Source organism: Phyllopteryx taeniolatus, chromosome 5, assembly GCF_024500385.1.
Source record: "Phyllopteryx taeniolatus isolate TA_2022b chromosome 5, UOR_Ptae_1.2, whole genome shotgun sequence".
NCBI classification, from domain to species: Eukaryota; Metazoa; Chordata; class Actinopteri; order Syngnathiformes; family Syngnathidae; genus Phyllopteryx; species Phyllopteryx taeniolatus.
The window spans coordinates 31,883,104-31,905,429 of NC_084506.1; the positions used below are offsets into that span (position 1 = coordinate 31,883,104).

The 22,326-nt window shown below is 42.5% G+C and overlaps 2 protein-coding genes across 3 annotated transcripts in view; both read right to left on the minus strand.

Annotated features, from left to right (window-relative positions):
• il34 (interleukin 34) overlaps positions 1-5,406 on the minus strand; it is a 63,032-nt gene extending 57,626 nt beyond the window's left edge. Inside the window, exon 1 of the mRNA XM_061774920.1 lies at positions 4,749-5,406. The gene's annotated coding sequence lies outside the window, so the exon portion shown is untranslated. The remainder of the gene's footprint in view (positions 1-4,748) is intronic.
• Positions 5,407-8,808: 3,402 nt separating this feature from the next.
• sf3b3 (splicing factor 3b, subunit 3) overlaps positions 8,809-22,326 on the minus strand; it is a 44,349-nt gene continuing 30,831 nt past the window's right edge. For both annotated transcript variants that reach the window (XM_061774922.1, XM_061774923.1), the window contains exons 20-27: positions 19,864-20,069; positions 19,576-19,732; positions 17,649-17,774; positions 17,172-17,384; positions 13,963-14,061; positions 10,717-10,860; positions 10,540-10,644; positions 8,809-9,822 (exon numbers count right to left, since the gene is read on the minus strand). In XM_061774922.1, coding sequence (XP_061630906.1) covers positions 9,682-9,822; positions 10,540-10,644; positions 10,717-10,860; positions 13,963-14,061; positions 17,172-17,384; positions 17,649-17,774; positions 19,576-19,732; positions 19,864-20,069 — 1,191 coding nt within the window. In that variant the 3' untranslated portion in view covers positions 8,809-9,681. The remainder of the gene's footprint in view (positions 9,823-10,539; positions 10,645-10,716; positions 10,861-13,962; positions 14,062-17,171; positions 17,385-17,648; positions 17,775-19,575; positions 19,733-19,863; positions 20,070-22,326) is intronic.

A 22,326-nucleotide genomic window follows, 5' to 3' on the forward strand; every position in this document is an offset into this window, starting at 1 on the left:
TCACCTCCCATAATAATTGTAGACAAGTGCGAAAAGAGCGTGTGAAAAAAGGCCGGATCGTCTTTATTTGGAGCGTATACATTGACAATTGTATAAAGCTTGTGAAATATTGTAGCCCGTATAATTATATATCGGCCTTCTGGATCTGCTACTGTACTATTTATTGTATTTGATGGACTAGTATTGAGACTCCTCTTTGTCTACAGTTGTAAAAGGCCGAGATCACCTGAGTGAAATTCGAGTCAATGAGGCATTTTTCTTCCGACTTCGTAAGGTGGGCTTCTTGGAATAAGAGGAGGTCTGTTTGAAATGGAGTGGTATAATCCATCATCTTCCTTCTCTTTGCCTGCGATCGAATGCCGAGACACGAATGTTAAGTGTGACATATAATGGGTGTGTGTATCATCATTTGAAATCGATTTGGTACCATGCATTCTTTGTTGTTGTTGTTTTTTTTGTGGTATTGTGTTGACGAATGTTATTTAGACAGGGTGATAGAGATGCTATGTTTGAGTACTGCATAGCCAGGGTTCATAGAAGGGCAACGAGTAAACACTGAACACAGGAAACAAACGGTGACGAGGGGATAATATGGTGTGTGTGGTGGTGGTTTGTGGTCGAGTTTTGAGCCACTTGTGCATTTAGTGTGTGTGGAAGCAAGCAGAGCAGGAAAGCAGAGAGATAGGAGTGACGATTCATGCTGGCATGCGCGATTCCGTTTTTTTGTTTGTCTAAGCAAAAGTGGAAAGAATGAAACAAAATACGATACATTTTTCACAATTCATAACGACAACAGATCAGAATCAGAATCAGAAGTCTTTATTTGCCAAGTATGTCCCAAAAAACACACAAGGAATTTGTCTCCGCTAGTTGGAGCCGCTCGAGTACGACAACAGATGGTCAATTGACAGAGAACACTTTGGAGACAGAAAGACATTGACAAAAACAGTCACTGAGCAATAAAGGGTTGCCAGTTATCTGGTCATGCCGGTACAATTTTATTTTATTTTATTTTTTTTGACAATCGTGCAAAAAGATCCAGAGTCCTCTAGCACTAAGAGCAGTTCGAATGACTAATATTGCGATAGTCCGGTGCAGTGACCATTGTGCAAAGGGCGCCGAGACTTCAAGGAGTGTATGCGGTTTAAAGTGACGAGTAGCGCGATAATCTGGGACAATGTCGATTGTGCAAATGTTGCAGATACTCCTCAATCAGTATGCAAAAGGAGCAGATGCTACTCTGGCATGAGTGGCCAGTATTGGTCAACAACAGATATGCAAATAGTGCAGCGTGGCGAGACGACTACAGTGAGTGCACGAGTAAAATATAATTGGCCTGACAGAAATGTGACAACAAACTCAAGACAAAAAAATTGCCAGCATGTTGTAATGGAATTGTAGGTTAGCTGTTTAAGAAGTTGATGGCAAGAGGGAAGAAGCTGTTGGAATGTCTGGTAGTTCTAGTTTGCATTGATCGGTAGCGCCTACCTGAGGGAAGAAGCCCGAAGAGCCTGTGACCGGGATGTCAAGGGTCCGAGAGGATTATGCACGCTCTTGTCTTAGTTCTGGCAGCGTGCAAGTCCTCAAGGGTGGGTAGGGGGGTACGGACAATCCTTTCAGCAGTTTTGATTGTCCGTTGCAGTTATTGTAGCAGCACCAAACCAGGCTGTGATGGAAGAACACAGGACTGATTCGATGACCACTGTGTAGAACTGCCTCAACAGCTCCTGTGGCAGGCCGTGCTTTCTCAGAAGCAGCAGGAAGTAGATCCTCTGCTGGGCCTTTTCTGAGGACGGAGTTGATGTTGATCGCCCACTTCAGGTCGTGAGAGACTGTAATTCCCAGGAACTTGAAGGTCTCGACAGTTGACACAAGGCAGCTGGACAGCGTGAGGGGCAGCTGTGGCGAAGGATGCCTCCTGAAGTCCACGATCATCTCTACAGTCTTGAGCGTGCTCAGCTCCAGGTTGTGTCGGGGGCACTACAGCTCCACCCGCTCCACTTCTTGTCGATATGCAGACTCGTCACCGTCCTTGATTAGGTCGATGACAGTGGTGTCATCTGCACGTTTGACAGTTTCACAGCCGGGTGCGTTGAGGTGCAGTCGTTCGAGTGGAGAGAGAAGAGCAGGGGAGAGAGGACACAACCTTGGGGCGCCCCAGTGCTGATGCTGCGTGTGGAGGAGGTGGTCTCCCCCGGCCTCACCTGCTGTGTCCTGCCCGTCAGGAAGCTGTAAATCCACTGGCAGATGGCAGGTGAGACGCTGAGGTGGAGAAGCTTGGAGGAAACGAATTCAGGGATGATGGTGTTGAACGCTGAGCTGAAGTCCACGAACAGGATCCTCGCGTAGGTCCCTGCACTGTCGAGGTGTTCAAGGGTGAAGTGCAGTCCCATGTTGACTGCATCATCCGCAGACCTGTTCGCTCGGTAGGCAAACTGCAGGGGGTCCAGCGGGGAACCTGTGACACTTTTGAGGCGGTCCAGCACGAGACGGTCAAAGGACTTATTGACCACAGATGTCAGCTTTGGGGGATCGTCGCTTGTAATTTGTCACCGATTGTAATGCCTGCCAGACTGATTTAGAGTCGTTAGCGTGAAACAGTTTTTCCAACTTTGCTGCATAGTTCCTCTTTTCAATGTTAATTTCTTTTGTCGGGTGGTTTCTCGCTCGATTATAGAGGTCCCTGTCCCCGCTCTCATATGCGTCCTCCTTAGCTTGGCGAAGTCGCTTAAGTTTGGCAGTGAACCACAGCTTGTTGTTGTTGAATGTGCAAAAGGACTTTGTTGGTACACACACCTCTTCACAGAAACTGATATAAGATGTGACAGTGTCCGTATATTCAAGACACTCCAGTCTGTGCGGTCTGAACAGCTTTGAAGTTCCAGCCTTGCTTCTTTGGTCCACCTTTTCACTGTTTTCACTGTAGGCTTCGCGCATTTAAGTTCGTGGCTGTATGTCGGTATTAAGTGAATTAAGCAGTGATCAGACGAGCCCAGTGCTGCACGAGGTTTGGCACGGTATGCGTTTTTTAGCGTAGTACAGCAGTGGTCTAAAATGTTATTTTCCTGGACGAGGGCCCCCCAATCGGTGGGCGCGGTGAAAAGTAAGCTTGTCGCCTGTATCTCGTTGTATCTATACACTTTTCAATCTGCTCCTCGGAAGAAGGAATTGAACAGATCCCGAGACAAAACAAGGGTCAACAAGGTAAACATATGTAAGGTGCATATTCAGGTAAGTGAAGGCTGTGGCTTTAGTCAGAGACGCAAGACCCAGGGGAGGGAACAGTGAAGTGCGAAAACATTCAAATCTTGCTAAGCAGCTTGAAAATTTCTATTCTCCCTGCCAAAGTGAAAAGAGATTTTTGATAAGGATGACGTGTTCAGTGGAAAAATAAAAACATTTCAGACTTGGATCTTAAGCCGTGCGTCATCAACATAGCCTACCTGAACCAGTAGCTGTGCTGAGTGAGTCAAATCATGGCACAACATGGGAGACCAGCCTCTTCAGGTCCAGAGTCAGCAGTTCATTTGCATCTTACAAAGAAGAAGAAACTGAGCAAAACAAGATCCAAATTCTGGACAGCGAGGACCGCTGGTTTGAGGGAGGTGTGAAAGAAGCCTTGTGAGTCAAAAATAGAAAAGTCCTCTCGAAATAGAGCAAGAGGTTTACAGCAACGTCTGGACATCCCTACTCCGAAGGAATTTTCCCTTCCTGGGGAAAACTGTCGACGAGCAAATCGGCCATTTACATTTATTTCATGAGGGAAAAGTGCGGGGTCAGTCCGCACTGGATGACCACTGTTACAGTAGATACAGGAGTGAGGAACCACGTTTGTTAGCATTCTACCATACAAGAACCCCCTCCAGGTTTTAGTTTCACGTTGCTACTAGTCTAAACATCAATGTTGTACATTAAAGCAATGATTCAAAGCGGCCTGCTCAGGCAGAACTGGAAGGAAGCAATGCAGAGCCAACACAAACTAGTCTATAGAACTGTTATAATGCACCTATTTTTACAGGTTTTTTACTACTGATACAAATCAATAGACTCGTGCTTTCCTCTAGTTAAAAAACAGAGAGAAACACCCTTTATGAGCGAACAAAGACTGGTTGTTTTCCCAGCTTACAGCCTGGAGCTTTTGTTGATTTGCAGCATGCAACCAAGTCACGGATTTGTGGGGATCTTTTGCTGTTTGTTTAGATGTAAGAAATGCAGCCATCTAATATGTGGTTAATTTTTCTGAGCATCAACAACATGTTTCTAATTTCCATATTAAACATATGGTTCGTGCTGCTTATGCTCACATGCGACGTGGCGGGCGGCCGCTTGGAGGGACGTCAGACCAGGTTTTGGTCATTTGCAGACAAATGCAAGCCGGCGTATTTAAAGGAGGGAGGTGTGAGGTCTCAGAACTGTCAGGCACATGTGCTAACCGGTCGGGCACCGTGCCGCCCCGTATAAACGTACAGTAGTTAAAGCTATAGCATGTAACTTTTGCTAAACTCAATTTCTGCATTACAACAAAAGAACAGAGCCGTCGCTTCAATATGACCCAGGCAATGCATGTTATGGCCCTTATATGTGATTCTGCATTTATTTGTTCTATGTTTTGATTTCCGTGCCGTCATTTGCAGGGCGCCACCAACCGGGCAAGCACGGCAAATGAATGTTAATATGTCCACTGTGATTGACTGGCAACCAGTCCAGGCTGTACCTCGCCCCAACACAAATGAAGAGCAGCAGCTTACCCCTTTCCAAGGTTTCTTCCGTTTTTCCCCAAAACGGATTTTCTCTGGTCACCGATGGTGTAGCGGTCCACTCGCCTGACTTTGGTGCGGGCAGCGTGGGTTCAGGGTGGACCCTGCCTCTCGCCCGAAGGTGGCGGGGACGGGCTCCGGCACGCCCGTGATCCTAGTTAGGATAAGCGGTGTAGACAATGGATGGATGGAGCTCTGCACTCTACTGCGGGCCTTTTCAATCAAATTCATCGTTTTCCATCCATTTGGAAAAATTGACCATCCGATGACTTTTCATACTGAAGCTGAAAAACAGAGTGAGCACATGTGGCCACGCATTATATTCAGGCTCACATGTACTGTGATGACCCTCAGCTTTGTGACCCAATAAAATGTTGGCCTGCCTCATATTCATCTTCCCCCTCTGGAAGTTGGATGAACCCAAGATTTCGGTCTCTTGATTAAGTAAACAATTGTGTCTTTTTGTGTGTCTCTCTTGTTGTGTCCAGCTGGAAAGTTTCCTGCCCAAAGGAAACAATCAGTGTAGCTTACGTATCACTTGGCTTGGCTGCAGGGCTTCGGTGTTTCTGTCGTAGCCATGGCAAATATTGTCCTTTTCTTGTGTATGTTTGTAGGATTACTGTACACAAAAACCCACTCAATTGCAAAACAATGTTCAGTTGTGAAGTTTTACAATGAATAACAAATGTGCAGCGTCAGCCTCACAGTTCTGAGGACCGGGGTTCAATCCCCGGCCGCGCCTGTGTGGAGTTTGCATGTTCTCCCCGTGCCTGCGTGGGTTTTCTCCAGGTACTCCGGTTTCCTCCCACATTCCCAAAACATGCACGGTAGGTTAATTGAACAACTCTAAATTGCCTGTGAGTGCAAATGGTTGTTTGTTTGTCTGTGCCCTGCGATTGGCTGGCAACCAGTTGAGGGTGTGCCCCGCCTCCTGCCCGATGATAGCTGGGATAGGCTCCGGCACGCCCGCGACCCGCGTGAGGAGAAGCGGCTCAGATAATGGATGGATGGAACAAATGTGCATCCAATTTAAACAATCAAAAAGATAAATTAGAATTAAAAAAAAAAAAAAAAAAAGCAGTAATCGTGTATTCATCTTGGTATTAAGCCGAACTTTTGCGCTCCACCATTTTTCAGAGTCGATCAGTCGAACAGAAACAGAAGTTTCGAGAGGGGAGTGAGAAAAGAAGACAAAAGACAAAGCACTAACTGTAAACAAGATGAGAAAAGTAAATCCTTATATATCTAGAACAGTGACACATTAGATGTGTGTGTTGTATGGGGCAGTAGTGCTGCACCCTGTGAGGGAAGGACAGGACAAGATCGGACAGGGCAAGGACAGGACGGGAAGCATGCAGGACAAGAGTCGTGAACCCGGCTTTACAATTGAAGTGTGGTGGGAGTGGTTATGTAAATTATAAACGTCTATAGGACGAGAGTGTGAGTGAGGGGATACCCAATCAATTTGCATATTCATGAGTTATTTGTCGCAATAAGTGAGTGGCCCCACACCCAGCGAAAAAGTCCCAAAGAGTGTGCCTGCGGACACATGCAAGTGAATTGACAGCGTTTCGCATGCACACTGACTGACAGAAGTGTCCTGTAATGGCAGCGCCTGCACCGCGGTGGCTGAGGACCGTGAGGCAGGATCGAGCCCAGCCAATTCGTCCAGCTCTACCAGGGGGATCCCGAGGCTTTCCCAGGCCAACGTGTTTTTGAAACGTAAATAAAAAAACACAATACAATGATTTGCAAATCATGTTCAACCTATCTTTAATTGAATACACTACAAAGACAAGACATTTAATGTTCAAACTGATAAACATTATTGTTTTTAACAAATAATCATTAACTTAGACTTTTATGGCTGCAACACGTTCCCAAAAAAGCTGGGACAGGGTCATGTTTACCACTGTGTTACATCACCTTTTCTTTTAACTGGATGGGGCCTGCCAAAAACTTTTGATATTGTACGGGGTCAGGGTGGGGTCCATTTGAAACCATCAAGAACATCTAATGTTGTGTAAAGATGATTTTTTTTTCCTTCAAAGAAATCATGTAACAATCTAATTCCTACAAAAAAAAAAAAAGAGAGAAAATAACAATTCTGGGGGAAAAAAAAGTCAAATTTACTGAAATAAGTTTCCCTTAAATGTATTTATTCATTTGTGCAATCTTGCCATTTAAGTTAGGAGCTCCCTTGCAGGGTGGGCCCTCAGCCATCTGCAAATGGACCTTGGACTTGGCAGCCCAAAATTGTAATGAGCTCCCTGGTTCACCATGACTGTCAACCTCTTTACACAACAAATGTCTCCATTCAGACTTCGGCTGAATTCCTATTTAGTGCCCCTCATATGAAGCAAGTTATCAAAACTCACTGACACCAGCCGACGAGTAAGAGAGTGAAATGAATTGTGTAAAAGAAGCAAAACAAAACAAACAGCAGCTTACATCATTTTGTCACAAGACTGCATGGTACTCAAGGCCAATCATAGCTCCTCAACATAGTCGCCTTGGAAATGATTTATCAGGCAGCATGAGAAAGCAGTGATCTGTCATTTGTATACTCAGGTTAGTGAACTCCCTTTTGTGCGTCTCAAAATGGAGAGCACGTGTGGGACAATGGTTTGTGCCTGCAGTGCAAAAGTACACGCGAAAGCGTACTTGGTCCAAGTTAGCTTGTGACCATCGGCGAAGGTAGGAACGTAGACCGACTGGTAAACCGAGAGCTTCACCTTTCGGCTCAGCTCCTTCTTGTCCACGACTGACCAATGCAGAGTCCGCATTACTGCAAACGTTGCACCAACCCGCCTGTCAATCTCCCGCTCCATTCGCCCTTCACTTATGAACAAGACCTACTTGGGGCAGGATCTCCTCCTTGACCCAGAGAGGGCACTCCACCATTTTCCGACTGAGGACCGTGGCTTCAGATTTTGAGCTGCTGATTCTCATACCAACTGGTTACCAGCTGTAACTGTTACAGTTTACCAGGACGACTGATCCGTGTAAAGGAAAGAACGATCGTTGTCATGCTGAAGAACGAAGACCACGCCCATCGAATCGAATTTAGTCTACGAGCTTGTCCATAAAATCATATTTTAAGATAAAATATTCCCAACTTTGTACTCATTACTCATAGATCAAGCATGTAGAATGACTAGTTAAAGTTTAGTCTTGGCAAATCAACTGTTTGTGGTTCAATCACATTTCATGCTGCTTGGGGTTTCAAATCAAGACAGAGAGTTCTCAAAGTCTTGCAGCTGCACCGGTAAAGTTGGCACACTGACACAGACATCAAGGCATACATTTGAAATACTTACGCAGAGTTTGTGAAATATCAAAACTGACATTTTATCTTCCGTTAAAAACTGAATGTTAAGTTTATGGATTGCAGTACTCTCCAACGCCAGTGAGTCCCCTCCTATGCACATTTGAATATTAAGCAAATAGTTAATTGCTTTATTTGTCCCTCTGTTGATCTGCCCCAGCTTGGCCTTTTGGCTGCTGTGAGTTCAAACGAAGAAAAGGACTGACGACTGTAAACCAAAATTTCGAGGGGACCTGCTAATTAATTTAGGGTTCAGTAGGCATCTTCTCGTGGTCAAACACCAGGGCCGCAGGGAAGAATGCAGCTTATCAAGTTGTGTGGGAAAGTTCTGGCTACTGGGTCAGTCACTACACAGAAAACGTTTGACCTCTGCCATTGCCAACAAAGGGTGTATATATATATATATATATATAACAAAGTATTGAGATGAACTTTTGCTATTATTTTCCACCATAATTTACTAATAAATTCTTTAAAAAAAATCAGTGGCTCACTAAATACCTTTTGCCTCACTGTAGTAGTAATCATACCACACTTCACAAATCACTGTTCTAACAGGTCTATTAATTAGAAATGTGTTCCAGAAAAGCAATACTGTAATTGTGTTCATTTTGTAACACATCACTCATAACAGCTACAACTAACACCAGCAACACTACGCGAGAAATTCAAGTAAACATCCTTGGTTGTGGTTGAACACGGAAAGAACGTGCACAGACAAGATTTTGTCAAGTAGAAAAAGCAACTTTATTTACAATTCAGACTGCCGTTCTGAAGCCCACAAATCCCCGTTTCTTCGACAAGAACTTGCTGGAAGCACTTGGGGCTGAGGTGGGGGAATTTACAGGCATGACCAAGACAACACAACTGTTCAAACTGTGCGGATTACCGCCCACCTATTTTGTCTGACTCTTAATGTCACAACCACCGCAGACAGGAAACCAACAATGTCATTTCCCCCTTTGGGTTTGTGATAAAACTCAAATCAAAACATTAAAACAGCTGCCTCACAAAATAAGATTCCGATACCACCACCTTGCTAATTCCCCTTTTTTTTCAGGTCACAAAGATCAAAGAATGTAAACGAGGGAATCGCTACACTCCATGTGGAGCATCGACTTGAGAATGTGGGAACGATGCAAGCTGCCGATGTGAGGGGAAATGCACTTTAGACAGCTGTGCCGTGTAAATACAGGATGATTGTACATCGGCCGTGGTGTCCGTACACTAATCCTCGTGATATGTGTTCGCTGACTTTGTGGTGCTGCGTTGCCTCAAGGGTGACAAACTAACAATTTACTTGCGTCACTAAGGATGTACAACACAGAGGGACACCGTTCTAATGACCCAAGGTCGGGGCCTGAAATGCCAATTGTCAGTGTAAAAATATGATATGCTATTTTAAGTGATGGGGCTTTTTGATCCATGATTGCTGTAATTCAGTCTTCATCTGTTCATGTACAGTAAAGTTCAATGTTATGGGAAATACATTATGTATTTTTACTAAGTTTGAGCCCCGAGGAGTTTGAATTTTAATTTGAGGATCCAAACGGTCGCCCCCCCCCCCGATGTAACGATGAAGCTTGAGGTCAGCGTTTAGAATGCGTAACGTGTGCGGATGTCCTCCAGTTTCTTGGAGACCTCAGGTGGTGTCCTGTCCAGCTCCTCTGCCACACTTTTCTGTTTGTGAGGCTCCATGCTGTTGAACTGCTCGCACAGGTCGCCGTCAATCACATTCTGCCAGCATGCCAAACAAGGACAACAACGTGAGGGTGAGGTGGAAACCCCGTTGATGGAGGGGGACAGTACTCACAAGAGTTAGGGATGTTCGCCTTTCAGGTGAAATTTCGGGCCGAATTTGAAATGCACTATAACCTTAACCAGATCATCTCTCAAGAAACAAAGAGCTGAATGGCAAAATTCACAACAGGTGTTATTATCCATGAATGGACCAATATATTTCCTGGTTCAATTAGAATTTGTATTTGAACAGTCCCCTTAATCAAGCTGTTCATATTTTGACATCAAAGACAAAGATGACACCTAAAAATTGAGCAGCGGTACCTCGTCATTGCGAGGCTTTGAACAGGATGTTCTCAGTGGGAAGTGGACAGTGAACTCATCAGCCATTTAGGATATTCAAAGAGACTGGAAGGGTCACAGAAAGGCATAGAAGTGGACGTCCTCGGAAATTTTATGGATTTAAGTAAACACCTGCCGTGAAATTTACCTTTCAGGTCCTTGATAGAGAGCAGCGAGTTGTGAAAAAATTAAACAGTCGCACATGGGAATTCAAAAGTTTAGGTCAAATTAAAATCACCTGTAAATGTTAAAAAAGTTACAGCGCAGTTTAGGTTCATCCTGAACTTTAACCCGAAAGCCCAATATCCCTAACTTTTTCCCAAGTATTGTAATTAGTTGTCATTATTATTATAATTCTCATAATTAATTCACCTTGACGGGGAAGTAGTAGGACCTAAAGCTGAGATGGTCTCTTCCACACAGTGGCGGGAACTCTGAGCGCATGTGCATCTCTAAATGTTGGAAGAAATCATGGTCCTGGACAAAGAGAAGTAAATGCAATAGATGACCAAAGCACAATGAAATGATTGCGAGATGACCGGCATTTACCTCATGTGAAGTAAAGGGGACCAGAATTCCGATGCCTCCGGACAGGGTGGTGTAGACCAGTGACTCTGAACCTCCGGGGATCAGTGTGGTTTTCTGCAGGGACAAGATGGTCTCCCCCACGTGGTAGTTGACGACCACGTCAGCCTGGAAAACACGCACAAGTGTTCATGCTGACTCAGCGCTTTGCCGGTTACACAGAGTCACCCGGTTGTGTGTGGTCGGCCAAAATGTGGTGGGCTAAAAAATGTGTGGCGAAAAATTTAGTGCATAAATGTGTGCGTCACTGTCTGATGAAAAAATGCATCTCCACCAAGAAATCATGCTCCTTCACTATTGAAACCCATTAAAGTTTATTTTTCTTTGTCCATGTGGCCAAGATCGGATGTCCACAGATCCGAATGTGGATAGAAACATTTGCAGATATTAAATATGGTCTCAGTCAAATAGATTAGAGAGACCATTAAAGAAGGACGAAATCTGGGCATACAATGTGCGAACTCAGCTTGTTTCAAGGCCATTCCCTCATGTTTCAATCAGGGCCGATTTCAAGCCTCGTCAGGCATTATTATTTGCGTGTTATATGTTTCTTGATCATTCCAGTAATTCAAAGCACTGTATGTACTACATTGACTAATGCCGAACTCAGGCAACACAAATGTAGCCTGATTTGGACTCAACAGACACGTCGCAGACAAACGTTCAACTGTCGTGGCCGATCATTTGAGTCACAAGTCGCCGATCAAGCATCGTCAACCTGTGTATTGCGACAATCAAAGACTGCCGATCTCGCATCTAGGACGCCTCATGACCACGACACAAAGTCCTGTGAGTCAGAATTATTTGTGTTTTTCTGCATAGTGTGAAATGGCCTTTGTATTCCTACGATTGTTTTTAGACATAGACCAATAGTGTGACGGAGCGCCTTCAAAACGCCATGCGCTCGTTCCTGCGGAGCCAAGCTTCGACTAACCCTAACTTGTGTCCCGCGGTCCTGCATACACACACAAACTGTTTCCCTGCTGCTAGGACTTTTTCTTCTTGTCCCGCCTCCCCGAAGATGTGCCGTCGGACGGTGCTCCTGGAGACGGGACGCGTTAATCGGGCGGGGTCTGGTTGGTGTCATACTTACTCATAGTGTGGCCACTTACCCCGGTCTAAGACACAGAACAAATTTATAACACCATGTGTGGTAATCCGACATAGTGAGGTCGTGACGACGAAAAAAAGTCCTGTAGTCTGAGGTCGGCATAAGGCAGACATTGTGTGACCCATGTACCGCATATTTTAAACCGAGGAAGAAAAACGGAGCAGGACTGACGGGTAGTTAAAAGGATGGGACTGGGACTCTAACATTGTGGCTCAGGATTGGGAGGGAGCGGGAGTCAAAATGTATATTTATAGGTGAAATTCAGTTTGATAGCAGCACAACTGGAGGAACCTTTCAATCTTCAAGACATCTGAAGTGTTTTTAGTGGAATTAGGAAAGACTGATCATGTGACATTTGTGTGCAGCAACACAGATACTCAACTTTGGTTGGAATATTCACTTTGTAGTAGCCCTTTTACATAAAAACACATTTTCCAACAGTGCTGCCTCAAGTCTGTTGTATTTAGTTAGTTTCGACATTTGAAAAGTTGTAAAACATTTTTGGAGCGATGTTGACGGCCTCATCAGCCGTAGGCTATCAACACTTGACACAACCACTGAAATAACAAAGCCGAGTGCTGCAAGCTGACTCCATAACAAAATGCTTTTGTAACTTATGAAGGATAGAGGAATCCTTCATAAGTTACAAAAGCATTTTTTCATATTCCCTTTGGTTTGTTGAAAGGAATATAGCTTGACAACAGAGCAGTCAGCTGTCCTGACTGGTGGAAACTGGGCCGAGATGAGCCTTTCTTCCTCTCAGACAACTGGCAAAAGCATTCAGCTACAGGTCATCTTGGTCTCTTAATTTAAAAAAGGTATTACAAAAGGTGATATGCTAATCAGTTTTTGTGGGGTCAGCGTTACTTTTATTAATCACATAGCCTTTTATCTATTTCAGGTATCCTGTTGATGAAATAGGTTGTAATAAATAAAACAAAGAAATGGTTACTTCTCAAACAAGGTACAATGTGCATCATGGTTTATTGAAACAAAATTTAATGCGCCGACTCAGCAAAATTATAGGATTAAGTTCAGAAGACCATGTGTTGGACAAAGGGAGAAATGGGCGACTACCATAATTTCTCGTGTATAATCCGCAGCCCCACCCCCCACAAAAAAAATGTCAAAAGTCAATAGTGCGCATTATACATTGGTATAGGGGGAAATGAAAACGACTTTCCGATTTTACAAATGTATGCCGCCATCTAGAGGTTATGAAAAAGTTGTACACTTTCATTCTAATATACCACCGCCACCTAGTGGTTATATAAAAAGGTGTAGCCTACACTTTAATCCAAATATTACATGGGTCCATATGACTGCATATATGTAGAATTGTGCTCATAAGTTTACACGCTCAGGCAGAATTTGTGAAATAGTTTTTTTTTTTTTTAAATGCAACTGATGACTAAACAACAAGCATCATTAATTTATTTATGGTTATGTTTTGATTAATGATAATACTTTTCTGAAATGCTTGACAGTTTAATTTGAATCCCATTAAAATAAAATGAAATGTGTTTCGCCTGGTCTATGTTTTCTTTAAAAAACATGTACACATCTTACAAATTCTGCCTGGGTAATCAAACACCCGAGCACAACTGTGTGTTTTCTCATTTACTAAATAAACGTAGGGCTGTGAATTTCAAAATAAGAGCAAGTAAATAAAAAGAAAGTATTATGTGTTCAAATAAAGTGCTTAACTTCAGAATAATTATTTGAAAAAAAACTAACAAACTACAGATAATACTTCATGTTTTGATCGTATGGGTAGAAGCAAAATCATGCATTGTAAAAATGCATTATACATAGGTTGAAGGGTTTTCCAGAATTTTGAGGTCAACTTTGGGGGTGCGTATTATACATGGGTGCGCATTATACACGAGAAATTACGGTAAGTTAAAAAAAAAATATTTGACCAAACAAAAAAACATGTCTCCTTTTTTTGTAATAATTTCCATGTATTTGTCCATTCATTTTATTTTGTAAATTAATTTATATTGTGGGGAGATTTTCTGAACACGCTGCATATCCCCTATGTGGCTTTTTACTGCCAATGTATGGGCCACAACATAAAAGTGACCTCTACAGCTTACCTTCTGTGATGAGCCATTGAGAAGCCCTCTGTCCCATAAGGCCTTGTTGCCTGTTGGATCCTCATCCACATCATCACTAGTGTTGGGAGGAAGACGCACCTGCAATGTAAATAATGCATGACAGGTTGTGTAAGTGGGTGAATCAAATGGAGGGGTGGGGGGGAAACAAAACATTTGTTGATTAATAATACTGTATACGTCAGAGGTACTCAAATCTTAGAGGGCCATACACTGGGGAACACATTTTTGTTAATTTAGGTCTGACAGCTCTTTTTAACAAATTTTTGGGTGCGCAATCCAAAACTGATCTTGGTTTTTCTCTATCACATCAAGTTTTTCAACAAAGTGGAACAGGAAATATATACCTATGTAAATAAAACACTAAGATGGAATAGTTACAAGCTTTGGAAAAAAAAAAAAAAAAAACAGCATAAAATGAAATAGAGCTTACAACGGTATGCCCATGGTTACAAGGTTAAGAGAAAAGCCAGCACAAGTCCTCTTAATTCTTATGTTAGCTTTCTATTTGCAGATATTGATAGTACTGAGCTATTGGGAACTGCACACACCTCTCACCGCACTGTCTCGATTGTGACTGCACAAACAAGTTGCCACGTAACTTTAGATGAGTCCAATCATCATCAGCTGGCAAATCTTACTGCAGCTAATCAGTGGAATTTTGCTTATCTGGAGGGTAAGCTGTGGAGAAAAAACTTGACGTGCGAAAAAAAACTGACTGCAATTTTGGAAACAGCATGCCAATTTTTGTTTTAATCAGCATGAAAGTCTAACAAATTATTTTTTTCAAATTGTTCCCCAGTGAAATTTTTCAATGAGTCAAAGTTCCATTTATCGAAGTTGGTCAGGCCACATCCAATAATACTGTAACAATCAAAACAAAATGTCTTTTTAATTCAAATCAACAACAAACTTATGAACTCAATTATGACGTAATTTCATTTTGACATACACAAATAAATTGTTGAATAAAACATGACCCCTGTCATGAATCCAAAACAAATGTATCAGAATGGGGTTAAGATTTTTTCCCCCCTCCAAATATAAACAAAGAATCACAGTAAAGAAGGAAAAATGTATTGGGGCTTTACACTTTGGGTGTGTCCCTGTGTCTGTGGTTTTCTGAGGAAAGAAAGGATTCTGTATCCTTATAGGTAAATTAACTCAAATATATGATAACAGTCAAATAGTACATTTACAAATGATATCTATGAAGAACGGTGTCAAGTTAGCAAATTGTACACAGTTGACATAATACTTCCTGTTATTATGCTCTTTATTCTGAAAGACAAAGCACACCACTTCCGGCGGCGGAAATAGCTTAGTGATCGTTATGCCGAACTACCATTAATAAACTTCACATAAAACACTAAAAACGCATTCTGGTGGAACAAGTAATGGGTATTGCAAATAAGGCACTTAAAGTATATAGCCGAATGAAATTTATAATCCGGTACACATGCCAATGACTGTGTTGCACTCTCTGCTTCCAGACAGTGAGTGTGACGTCACTGGCCGTGACCTGGACCGCTCAAATGCGTACAAAAATGAACACAAAAGTAATAAATGCACCTATGGTAAATTATAGAGCTGAACATATTTTCTACAGGCTGTCTGTGTATCGTTGGCATGGAAACAAGTCTCAGTCTACACGTGCTGACCCAAACAAAACGTAGTAAACATTTTTCATTTGGGGCACACCTGCCGCACGGCAAGCAGCCCCCTCACATACAGAATGATTGGGCTGGTTCATGCCGCACTAAGTTGAACTTGTCTGATCTTTGGAAAGAGCCGTAACAGTTCCTGGGCCACTAAGAGGCCGCCTGCAGGCCGGATGCAGTCACTATCGAGTAGACTTTACAACGATTTTACAACGAAGCATTATTTGGAACTATTCACTACCACTAGCTCTTAGCGGCATTAATCCTTTTGCTCTGAGCGTTAGCATGCGGAAGCACACATTAGCACGCATTAAGGCTTCTTTATACTCGTGACTGTTCTTGAATGGCCCAGCCAGAGCCCTGTCTTAAACCCAATTGAGCATCTCTGGAGAGACCCGAAAATGGCTGTCCAACGTTCACCATCCAACCAGACAGAACTCGAGAGGATCTGCAAGGAGGAATGGCAGAGGATCCCCAAATCCAGGTGTTGCATCAATCCCCAAAAGACTCATGGCTGTATTAGCTGAAAAGGGTTCTTCTACTAAATACTTAGGAAAGGGTCTGAATACTTATGGCTGTGTGATATTTCACTTGTTCTTTTTTAATAAATCTGCAAAAATTTCAACAATGCCGTAGTTTTCTGTCAATATGGGGTGATGTCAGTTTTCATTCCACTGCTTTTACTGTTTTAGATATTTGCCATTGTATCGTTTCAGTACCGGTATCAAGGTATTTTATGAAGGTATAGTATCGAAGTTACAGTTTTGGTATTGTGACACAACTCATGTTATAAATGTATATATAATACGGGATACCACAATTTTCACTGCTCACCGATAAACATGACAGTGCAATTAGAGGCCCCCTGCTGGCAAGCCTCACGCCGATGTTCGGGCAGATGGCTCCTCCGGCCTGCCGAGGAGGCCCAGCTCCACAGCGAGACCGAAGATGCCCTGTCCGCCTCAGAGGTCCTCCCACAGTGCCCGCCGCCTCATCGACAACCAACCTCACCACGGACAGGCAGTTTCTCCAGCCCGCGACCACGCCACCAAGCGAATGTTGTTGGATATAGAATACTAGTAAATTGTTTATTGCTAAGTAAGACGTATTTTCAACAGTACTATTAAAACGTTATACATCAATTTGAGTTCATTGGCGTTGAAATGGTAGAAAATCGAATCACCATCGAAATCGACACGAACGTTATCCAATTGAAGCACATTGACATAGAGCACAATATTTTTGGGAAAAAAAACTAATAAAATACGGATAATACTTCATTTTTTTTAGTATGGATTCCAGCAATTCTGGAGTGTGTATTACAATATAAAGTAAAAGGAAAATCCAGCCGTGGAAGCGCAATTCTGGGGATGCGTATTATACGTGAGAAATATCTCTTGCATTATGTATGTTTTGGATTGTTTTGGGGGACCAGACAATGGAATACAGATTCCACTAGCTAGTTTGTGCACACTCGATGATGATGTGTTCCATAACCAGCTACTTAACAGTCTGTAGTCTAGTACTCACAATGGTAATGTTCCCAAACTTGTCCGCGGAGGCCATGGTGTCATAGTCCAGCAGGCATGCTGTTGTCACCCAGCGGGGACAAGTATCGTCAGCGAAGATGATGAGCTGGTTCTCGTTACGCCTGTAGCGGACCCAGAAGAGACTCTCCTGTACGTCAGAGACGACCACACGCTGGCCAATGGTGTGGATGCCAGTCACCAGATTGGGAACATGCTAAGGAGAAAACAGAGTGAATAAAGAAAACGTACTGTAAACTTCAACTTAAATCTATGCATGTGTTACCAAATCTAAAGCAGTATCCTCTGTATTGTGTGTGTAAAAATGCAAGGGACTTCCAATATTAGGACAATAGTAGTGTTAGAAAGGAATGTAAAGTTTCATTTGAAGATTTGGGTCCAATAAAAACCTTTTGGCTAAATGCTGCATGACTTTGGTTTATCAATGAAATGCTTGAGAAGACGTGAGTAGCTCACTTACCTTGTTCTCACACTTGCGCAGCAGTTTCTTTTTGCCCATGTCATAAATTCTCAGGAGTTTTCCGACTCCCACCAAGGCCCGCCCCTGGAATGGAGCGATGGCCAAGGGCACATCCTCTACTGGTGTCTGTCAGAAAGTTAAGTTGGTTTTTGTTTTTTTAAAAGGATTCTGTTGCACAGCAATTCAAAAGCAATGCTCGTATTTTGGTTGATTTTGTTAATTTTCAGTAATTTTTCATTGATTATTTTGTCAGTTTCAAATGATTTCAAAACTTTACATATTGAGTTAAATCACACTGCATCAGTGAACACTTAGCATTGTGGGAGACCCCAGCACCCCTCAATCAACCTCTTCTCCCATCGGTAGAAACCGGCCGCACTCAATACTATTGCCTTCATAGGTTGTATGTCATTTCTACCTTATTCACGCAGCAACGCAACAGTTCTATTATTTTTTGTAAAATGTTTGCGTCACCCTTTCTCTGCATTATGGTTTATTTCAGACAGAAATGTTTTTTAGATTCTCTGCATGTCTAGTATGTGACAGTAAAACTGACAACAGAGCTTAAAATGCAACTACAACCCCAATTCTGGGTCAAGACGATAATTCAAATCATACACAGTGAAGGGGAAGCCCGAGACAGTCACAGCAATAAATGGTCTCAGTCAAGGCAAAAACCAAACCACATTGGAATTGACACAAAAATCGAATGTAGGAACAAAAGTACACAGCCAGGCAGTACTTCATAATCTTGATAAAGCTCTACACGGATGACATATGACAGCACAGAAATCTAATTTAAGTAAATGTACACCATTGTGGTAATTCAAAGCCACTTTTAAGTTTGCCAAACGGAATTTGTGCACTAACAATGCAGCCATGGTTATACTTTGTACAGCTCTAAGGTGTAAGTGGCTAACACCGCAACACATTCCTGACTTGTTTCCCTGTTGATCCAGACCAGAGGGCTCATTCATATCCTGATCATCCCCTCACTTTCTTTCATTCCATGGGAGTCTCCCAAAGAGCGAGTGTGCGGCGGCCGAGGCATTGGTCTCTCTGGATTATCAAAGTCCATTATATTTGCCCTCACAGAATATTGTAAGTGCCTTAGAAAAGGTGTATGAATCATATGAAATTGCATCCAGAACCAGGCCAAATGTACAGTATATACAGCAGTGATTTCCAACCTTTATGGAGCAAAGGCACATATTTTACAATTGGAAAATCTCACAGCACACCAACCAACAAAAATGTCACAAAAAGTAGATGTACATTAATTACTGTATGTACTTCCTGCCATCTAATAGAAGAGCATTTATTTGTTTTGTCTGTCACTATGGCTCACTGGCATAAATAGAGGAACAAAGATACATTATTTATTGTAATGGAATAATTTTTTGAGCAGTAAAGTAAAATTTGATAATTTCCCTCGGCACACCTGAAGATCGCTCATGGCACACTGGTTGGGAATCACTGATATACAGGCATGTCAATAAATTTGAATATGGTAGAGAAGTCCATTTATTTCAGTACTCATACATTATAAAGATTCATTAAACACTGAGGGCACTTTGCTGCCTAATTTATTATAAATAATTTTCATTGTTTCTTGATTCTTTGTTACGTAATATTCTCGTTTCTCAAGAATTGAATTTGAGTATTCGCTTGCTGTAAGCTATAGTCATTAAAATTATACATATTTAAAAAATAATGAAATATTTCACTCTAAGTGTGTGGGGTGCATCTCTGACTTTAACTACCTAACTAAATAAAGGTTTTGACACTAATCTAATTTATTGAGATATACCTGTATTGCATCCTTTTTTTTGGTATGAGTGCATCTACGTAGCCTTAGTGTGGTTAAAAAAAGACAAGTTGACAAACCAACAATGACAATTCTAATAGCCTGAAAACTCAAATCCACCTTGTGCACAAACTCCAGCTTTTCCCCGCCACCAATGAGGCGGTAAGTGTAGATGAAGCCACCCCCAACTGATCTAGGGTTGAGGATCATGTCTCTGGCCACTCCCACCAGGACGTACCAGTCATCCCCTGCATTGTGGAAACGACACACTGCAACACTAGGAAAAACCATGCACAAAAAGCATGTATTCATTAAAATGGGACATGCAAATGGGGAGATTACGCTCTCGGCATCATTCAGGCTTGTCTAAATAAGCCAACATAGATTTTCAGCTAAAACATCACATACCTGAATGCAGCTTCATTCTGCTCTAACTGCACCTGGTCCAGTGTTGCACCCTGAATGGGGTTGACCAGCCGCACCAGAGAAGCCCACTGGCCAGCGCCAGCTTTTGGTGAGCCAAAAATGGCTTCTGGAAGATTCTCATTGAGGAAGGCGGCTGCCATCTCAGCAGCCAGTTCTCGTTCATCCTCACCTGCAGCCTCCACCATTTCCTGCATGCACAAGAGCAACACACAACTAAATGCTTCAGTTGGAAGCATGAGACAGTGTGAAACACACTCATGCTGGGTTTTTTAATGAACTCTGCAAAGTTAATTAAAATCACTGCGTTAGAAATGGAATATGAACTTTCAAGATGCAGCTTATTTTGAGCCTACAACAGCAGGGTACAACTCTGGCAGGCATGTGAGATGACAGGACAGTTTATAAGACTGGTGTCTTGTCTGCTACATTATCTTCTCTTATGAGAAAATAAAAATAATGCTCCTTTAAATAATTCAATCCCTCATGTGAGAAGCTCCAGGGACGTGGGTCTCTCCAGGTTTAGGCTCCTTTATGTCAGCTGCAAAAAGCAGCCAGATGTGCATCTAAAACCTGCAGCCCACCTACACTATGGTGCATGACAGGTACAGCTCACACAATATGATATCCAACTGTTTCAAGGATGTCACTGAAGTAATAAAAATAACTCTTGAACACAAAATATGTTCAGTCCAAATTAAAATTCTCATAAGTTTAGAGAAAAAAAAAAGACATCCGTTCAATTAGAGACTACACTAGATACATCAGGGGTTCCTTAACACTACACTTAAGGCCTTTTCACACTGTACTTGGTTTTCTTGGTGTTCACCGGGGGGCAGAGTGCACGGACGATGGCGCTCCGGCGCAAACTTGCCCACATTTGTAAGCTGTTGCTTTGTGGCCTACCAAGAAGTTGCATGGATGCTTTTCTCGCTGGTTGGTCTATTGCTGTTAGCACCCTGAAGTCGCTCCACTAACTCCTCTCAAAATCTCTTGGTATGCTGACGCATTCACAGTTCCTTTCACTGGAGCTCAGGGGCTAACATTTGAGATATTTCCAACTTTGTAGGAACAGTTTGGAGATGGGCCCCTTCCTGTTCCAACATGACTGTGCGTCAGTGCACAAATCAAGAATGAGAGAGTTTGATGTGGATGAACTTGACTGGCCTGCACAATCCTGACCTCAACCCAATAGAACACTTTTGGATTAATTAGAGCGGAGACTGAGAGCCAGGCCTTCTCGTCCAACATCAGTGTGTAACGTAACAAATATGTTCCTGGAAAAATGGTCGTAAATTCCCATAAACTCACTCCTAAACCTAGTTGAAAACCTTCCCACAAGAGTTTAAAACCCTCATGCATCATCTGTACAAATTATGGCTTTTTGTTGACTCTGATGTCCTTCATCTAACACAAAGCATTTAACTCATTCCCTGCCAATGCTGTAAAGACATCATTCAGAATCCATCTATTCCCTGCCAATAATGTCTAAAGACGTCACCGGCATTTTTTAATGTGGATGGGTGTGGGTCTTGTGCAGTTTGTGTGTGATCGTCAAGCCTCTGGATAACTGCAATAGGGAATGGCACCCTATATAGGGCAGCAACGCCTTGAGGTGAATGTCCCTCCCTCAGAGGAAGTAGAAGGAGGGGGCAGAGTGCAAGAGACAATGAGAAGACAATGTATAGTGGGTACGGAAAGTTTTCAGACCCCCTTAAATTTTTCCCTCTTTGTTATATTGCAGCCATTTGCTAATCACTTAAGTTCATTTTTTCCCCCTCATTAATGTACACACAGCACCCCATATTGATAGAAAAAAAAATGTTGACATTTTTGCTAATTTATGAAAAAAGAAAAACTGAAATATCACATAGCCATAAGTATTCAGACCCCTTGAGCCTTGGTGAGAGAGGTAAAGAAGAACCCAAAGATTACTGTGACTGAGCTCCAGAGATGAAGTCGGGAGAAAGTTCTAGAAAGTCAACCATCACTGCAGCCCTCCACCAGTCAGGGCTTTAAGGCAGAGTGGCCCGACGGAAGTGCAAAAGGGTGCTTCTACAACCCCAATTCCAGTGAAGTTGGGACGTTGTGTTAAACATAAATAAAAACAGAATACAATGATTTGCAAATCATGTTCAACCTATATTTAATTGAATACACTACAGCCACAAGATATTTAATGTTCAAACTGATAAACATTGTTTTTAGCAAATAATCATTAACTTATCATTTTATGGCTGCAACACAGGTGGCAAAAAAGACTGAGAATGTTGAGGAATGCTCATCAAACACGTGTTTGGAACATCCCACAGGTGAACAGGCTCATTGGGAACAGGTGGGTGCCATGATTGGGTAGAAAAGGAGCTTCCCTGAATTGATCAGTCATTTACAAGCAAAGATGGGGCGTGAGAAAATAGTCGGACAGTTTAAGGACAATGTTCCTCAACG